At 53.8% G+C, this 6,646-nt stretch overlaps 1 protein-coding gene across 2 annotated transcripts in view; it reads right to left on the bottom strand.

Annotated features, from left to right (window-relative positions):
• The window catches only part of GTF2A1 (general transcription factor IIA subunit 1), a 28,986-nt gene extending 23,717 nt beyond the window's left edge, over positions 1 to 5,269 (bottom strand). Inside the window, exon 1 of one of the 2 annotated variants that reach the window (XM_052782919.1) lies at positions 5,187 to 5,269. Coding sequence is in view for 1 of the 2 variants with exons in the window: in XM_052782917.1 (XP_052638877.1) it covers positions 4,800 to 4,829 (30 nt within the window). In the remaining variant the exon portion in view is untranslated. Of the gene's footprint in view, positions 1 to 4,799; positions 5,081 to 5,186 lie in introns of those variants that run through there. The other variant, XM_052782917.1, reaches the window with a different exon arrangement.
• Between the last annotated feature and the right edge of the window lie 1,377 nt (positions 5,270 to 6,646).

A 6,646-nucleotide genomic window follows, 5' to 3' on the forward strand; every position in this document is an offset into this window, starting at 1 on the left:
AACAAACATGCTTAAGCTCTGGCATGCAAGTTACTGTACTTAAGTCAAGAGAGCTACCTGTATGTCTGAAATTACAATCAAAATTCCTGCAGCATGGAGATTGCTTTTTCGCCTTAAATCCTCCTCTCCTTAAATTATCTATTAGGTCCACTTTTCTAATAAAACACATTTTACAGAAACAGGCCCTAATAATTTCCACTAGCAGTTTCCTCCTCCTATCTCCACAGTCAGGCATTTTTGTAAGGTTTATTCACAAAGCTTTGTCAGTCTATAATATAAAGCTCTAGGAAAAAATGTCAGCATTCACATCCAACAAACTGACCCTACAGCCCAACAGTCTGCTTGGGAATGTTTCCTTTTTCCCCTGTGTAGTGAGGGGAAAAAAAATTCAAACAGCAGGATACGGTTTCTAGTGTCCCGCATTAGTTTAGCAAGAGAGCAGAAAGGCAGGTTAAGAGCATAGATGTTCACTCCGCCGTTGACACAGCGTCCTTCCGCACAACTTCCAACAGCCCAACCAAGCAGCTAAGCCCCCCAACAGACAGCAGCACCACAGGGGTGCAGTGAGCCTAGTACCATGCAGGTTAACGAACACACAAGCAGTTTGTACGTGCGTGTATCTCTCTGCATGAGCCACACAGTGCACTGGATCTAAAGATGGGTCAGAATTTTTGGACGCTGTTCTGATCACACAGTATCACAATGTATGATACACTCATGGCTGTATGATTAGAAGGAAGGGAACAGAGAAGGAAGTATCCGGATGCTTATAATGAAACAATGTCTGTCTGATTTTACCTATACATGTTTACATAATACTCAGAAAAATCCTGTCCAGTTGAAAACTTTCTCTTGTGTACACTCCTACTGAACATCCAGCCCAGGTGGATGCCTTCCACAGTGGCAGCAGCAATGCCTTCAAGAGCCATCCATAGTGGAATTTTGAAGAATACCACAGACCGCTCTTTTCCGACCTCAACAGAGGCAAATCCAGTAAAATGAGAAAACAGCCTTAAGCCCTGGTCTTTAAAAGGAAGCACACTGTATTGTTTTAGATATACACCAAGTGTCAGCTTTAAGCATTATTTATATGATGCTCAAGCTGTTTATACAAACCACCTAGGACTCTGGAGTTGAATGACAAAATTATTTTCATACACTGTTCACTCAAAAAATAAACGTGGGAATACAATTACTGAACAAGTCTAAAGATGGGATAGCAGGTGAGTTAAGCTTTCCAATAAATTTCCACGTTCAGTCAGAGAAAGCAATGAGAACATAATGGAAACTTTAAAGATTGCTATTAAAATAATCATGCTTTCATCTGGTTTATATTAAAGTGCCTCCCTCATAAAGAGTACACTGCTGTAAACTTCAAGCTCTTAAGACCAAAATACTCAAATCACTCATCAATAAACACTATTCCAAACACTTACTATAGATTAAAGACAACAATTAAAATGCCTGATTTATTAGATACAACCACAAACACATAGAAAAGATTTGAAATCTAGTACTTCCCCCTCTGGGAACATAAGGAAACGATTGTATTTCACTTTCTCTGTGCATCTTGTAAAGAAAACTCTGAGTGTGGTGAGACTGCTACACACGCACACATACTCCAAATTAGAGGAGCAACCAGCAAGCTATTTTAAGAAATGCCACATGCCTTTGGGGGCTTACAGTTCCTACATTCCTTCAGTTTCAAGGGTACAAAAACTGCATCTCTTTGTAATTATTACCACAACACTTGGGATTCAGCAGTTTGGGTTTCCAATAACCGACACATTATGGAGAGATATACCATGGCACGCTTTGTGCATTTGACAGCAGTTTGCTCCTGGTTGCTTCTGCAGTTATCCCTGAAATGTCACTGATCTTTCTCCTCTCTGTGCAGTTACAGCTGGAAGCTAGCTGTATGACAGCAAGAAGAGCACACCATAAAGGTAACTAGTTTTAGTCACAATTACATCAAAGGTGCGCACAAAAAGAAGTAACATGTATAACCTCCATTGTAAGCATTAAAAGTTGAGCTTTTTTTTACGTTGTCATGGACTTTTACAAATAAATTACCTTTGTCACCTACAAAATCTTATAATGCCTATAACTGTTAATGCCTTATATTTGTCTTTTATTAGGAAGAACAGATTTCTAGCAATTCAGATTTGACCAGATGCTGACATGATACTATTGACACGTTAGGCTCAAAGTCTAGCTTCCTAAAGTTATCACCTGGTTGCCGTATTTCAAAATGTTCCTGTTCATCTTTGGTAACCCTAGGGTAAGCGTTGCGATCCTTGCTACTGAATGAGACCTGACTTTGACAAAGTTGACCATGCACTATCTCAAGGTTTTACTGCTTAATGGAAAAATAGCCTAAAGCATACCTATTTGAAGCAGGCTCATTTTAAGCTTGGCTTTTGCTATTCCAAACGCAATGTTCAGTCACAGATACCTTCCAAGAGAACCCTACAGAAGTTATGCCAGTGCAGAAATACAGCCAAGAGAAAGCAAGTCTTAGTAAATTGTTCAAAGATATTCACAAGTACTCTGAAGATTATTCAATACATATATACGTCTGTTTTGCTATTCAGTACTAACTTGGTCAAAAAAGAGAAGCAAACCCTCTAATTTATGATACAGAAATAGATCCTTTCCTGCAATCAAAAAATAAAGCCAGAAGTTTATAAACAGGAGGACAACTAACAGATTGAGATCACACACATTCAATATGCATCCTACTGAGTAACTGCCCCACGTGTAATGGTTGACTACTTTTCTAAAATTTTCTGATACAAAACCTGACAAAGTAGCAAAGCAACGATGCTACTTTGCAACTGCACCACCCTAACTCACAGACATGTCTGTAAAATTTCAGATTTGGAAAGGAAAACTAGAATGCTATGCATTTTCTTTTGTGTACTGCTTTGCAGTATACCAAATACTATAATTAAACCAAATATTAGTGAAAATTCTAAAACCTTTGCTCTGCCTGGACTGTAATAAAATATTTGTACACTTCAGTCACGCGAAATGCACTGAAATCATCAGGTAGTATCTGCAGCCCAAGGCCCATAGACGAAACTTTAATATTAGCATTACTTTTAGGGCAACAGCTATAGTCAAACCTTGGCAAAGCGCCATAAAATAAGTACCACATCTCTCCTCGATGTACTGGCTGAGAACCGTTTAAACTCTACTTTCCCCACCCAGCGGAAAAAAACTACTTCGAAGAGCTTACGGGAGCACAGGAACGCGTGCTAGCTGTATGCTAGGGACCAAAAAAAAAAACCACCAAAAAAAACGGAAGAAAAAGGTAAACGGCTTCAGACGCGGGAGAGGATGAAAACTGTCTGTGCAATGCGTAAAAGCAAGGGAAAGTCCATTTGCACCGGCCAGGAGACACCCCCCCCCCCCCCGCCGGAGCCGGCGGCAAGCACCACCGCTCCGCAGGCCGACGGGGACGGGCGGCGCGGGGGGACGGGAAACCCGGCGAGAGCCCGGTCGGGATCCGAGGGACAAGCCGCCCGTCTCCCAGCCTCCGCCGCGGACGCATGCACCTCCCAGCCCGCGCTCCGCGGCTTGCTCCCTATTTAAAGGCTGATGTGGTGTTTAAATGGAGAGGCGGTGACGTGGGGCTGGAAAGCACCTTCCCATCCTAGCAGAGTCTATATTAGAGAGCGGCAATAGCTCTATATAAACAGGGCAGCCACAGGGAGGAGGAACACAAGGAGCAGGGAGGCAGAAAGGCAGGGGGAAGCCATGATGGATCTGAGAGCCACAAACAAGGGGGCCGAGCCCGCCGCCGGGACGCCGGGTTTGTCTCCTCCAGCGCTTCGGGGCGGGGGTCGCGGACGGGGGGCGCGCAAGGGGGAGAGGAGAGGAGCGGAGCGGAGAGCGGCGGCCGGGGGGGCTGGGTGCCTGCGCAGGTTGGTGTGACTGCTTGTTGCAAACCTCTGTGAGTACAAGTGCAGCAGCGAGCCACCCGCCAAGGTGCAGAAAGGACGAGAAGGGAACGGGGAGGGGGGGAGAGGGCTGGGGTTGTTTTTTTTTTTTGCTCTCTCTTTTTCAAATAAATACTGCCTCGCTCGCCGGAGGGAAGTTGAGGGCTTTCGCCCGGCTTAGCCGATCCGGCGGGGCTAGGAGAAGTGCTTTTCAACCATCGTCTCCTTCTTCTAAAGCAACATAAAATGGCTCCAGCGGAGCCCGGACGGGCTTCGCCGCCACCGACACAAAACCGAAACCTGGCTCGGGTGTCGCTTCCCCTCGCCCCGGGACGGCGGCGGGGCGGGCAGCAGCGCCCGCGCTTCCCCCGCCGCTCGCCCCTTCCCCGGGCGGCTCCCGGCGGCAGCGGTGCCCCCCGCCCGCCCTGCCCTCCCCTGCCCTCCCCGCCGGACCCTCAACCGGCGGCGCGGCCCCGGCCTCCCCCGCGGGGCTCCGCCGCCCGCCGGGCCGCCCCGCCGCCCCCGGGCCGCCGCCCCGCGCCCCCGCCGCCCCGCGCCCCCGCCGCCCCCGGCTCCGCTCGCTCCCCGCCGCCGAGGCGGCCGGCGCCGGGCGCCACAAGTTGGCTCCCCGCCGCTGGCGGGAGGGGAGGGGGGGAAGAGGGGGGCGAGGCTGCCCCGCGCCCCCCGCCGCCCCTTCCCGCCGGGGGGGGGGGGGGAGGGGGCTGGGACCGCTCGAGGCGGGCGGCGGGAGGGAAGGGAGTGCGGGGGAGGGGGGGGGGCGGCCGGCCCCGCCGGGCCCCTCCGCCCGCGCTGCCCCCCCGGGGCCCCCCTCGCCCCCCCCGACCCGGTCCTTACCACGGGGTTTGTGTTAGTCGAGCTCGCCATGTCCCGAGCCCCCCGGGACGCCCCCAACCGCGGGGGGGGGGGGGGGAGTCGCCCCTAAAACAATAAACCTGCCCGGCTGCGTCCCCCCAGAGCCCGCGCGTCCCGCCCCGGCTCACGGGCAGCCCCGCGGCCTGGCCCGGCCTCGTTCGCCGGCCCTGGGGCTGCAGCCGCCGCCGCCAGCCGCCCGCTCTGCCCGCTTCGCCCCTTTATATAGCGAGAGCCGAGCAGCTGCGCGAGCGGCCAGGGCGAGAGGGGGACGCGGGCGGGGGGGGGCAGGCACCGCGAGAGCTGCGCGCGAGACCGCGCCGGGCCGGGCGCCGTCACGTGAGGCGCCCGCCCCGCCGCCATGACGCCTACCGAGGCGGAAGTAGCTGCGCGGGGCCGCGCACCTGGCTCCCGCGCAGCCGGGCCTACCGAGGCGGAAGTCTCTGCGCACCCTCGGCCGGCGGCGCGGGAGCCCCGCCCCTCTTCGCGCTCCGCGTCACGGCGCCCGCGAGGCGGGCAGCGCCGGGGCGGTGCCGCCCCCCCCGCCCGCCGGCGCCAGGCTGTCCCCGGGCCCGGGCGGGAGGGGGACGGGCCCCGGCTGGGCGAGGGCGGAACGCGGGACCCGGACCGGGACCGTACGGGCCCGCGCTGCCGGTCACGGCCGGCGCCAGGCTGGGGAGACACGAGCGCAGCCCGGCTCAGTCGCCGGCAGCCGCTTGCTCCGCGGCGGTGGAAAGCTGCAGCCGCCCACTTCAGGGCAGAAGTGGCTCTTCGTGGCCCGCGAGAAGGGGGCCTGGAGCCCGGCCCGGCGAGCGCTGGCGCCTTACCCCGCGGGGCGTTAAACAAAGGCCCCGCGGGCCGGCCCAGGGGCCGCTGCTGTAGGCCGCAGGCCCCAGAGCGCTCCCGGGCTCTGTGCCACCCCCTAGACTGGCAGCGGAGCCCAGAGCCGACCAGGAAGAGGGAGGCAGCAAAACCCAAGAAATTACCCGTGCCCTCCATATGGCCCGCAGGCAGGCGCTCACCCGTTTGCAGCATGGCAGCTTTCCGCAGTTCCTTGCCGAATCGGTGGCAATAGGATCTCCCAGCTGCGCAAAAAGTTGTCAGAGCCCGGCCAGCTGGCTTAACTTCCATTTTTCCCCTCCTTACTGCCTTCTCTTCCGTTCTCTCTCTTTGTCCGCCTTCTCTCTGGCAACCTGCGAGAGGCACATAATACAGGAAAGTCTCCACCGTGAGTACTATTCCACCAAAGTTAACTTAACCGCTGCCACCTTTGCTCAGTCCTTAGCACAACTTGGGAACTCCGCTCGTCCCTTGGATCTCCACCAGTAAGTCACCTGTGTAAGTCCCACTCAAGCAAAGTGAAAAATAACATTGAATTCTGGCTCCACGTATGCAAGGCGTAGCAGGTTACATCTCTTCAACAAATAACTGCGGTGCAGACTACGTTTGCTGCCTTACCTTCAGCCTGAAGTCCTACCTATTAACTAGCCCAAGTAACAAGTTCAGGAACTCCTGCCTGGTATCTTTTGACGGGAAGGAGTTTGTTAGCGGAAACAGGAGACCTTTCCCTCCCCTCCCATTCCTCTAAATCCTCCATTTATGCAGTAACGAACACCTCCTTCCCTTCTGGAGTGCAGACTTTGTATGGGGACGTGACTGGTTTACAGTGGGCCAGCCGATTAAGCCGCTGTTCATTATGCATACTGCTAGACCCCTGGCCAAAAACCAGCACAGCTCACAAAATTTTACTGTTCTTAGCTGTCAAATTCCACCTTTGCTGGAGCTTTCCACCTGCATAGCACAGCCAACAGGACAGAAGAGGGTCTGCCCCC

The sequence above is a fragment of the Harpia harpyja genome, chromosome 3 (assembly GCF_026419915.1).
Source record: "Harpia harpyja isolate bHarHar1 chromosome 3, bHarHar1 primary haplotype, whole genome shotgun sequence".
In the NCBI taxonomy this organism is placed as follows: Eukaryota; Metazoa; Chordata; class Aves; order Accipitriformes; family Accipitridae; genus Harpia; species Harpia harpyja.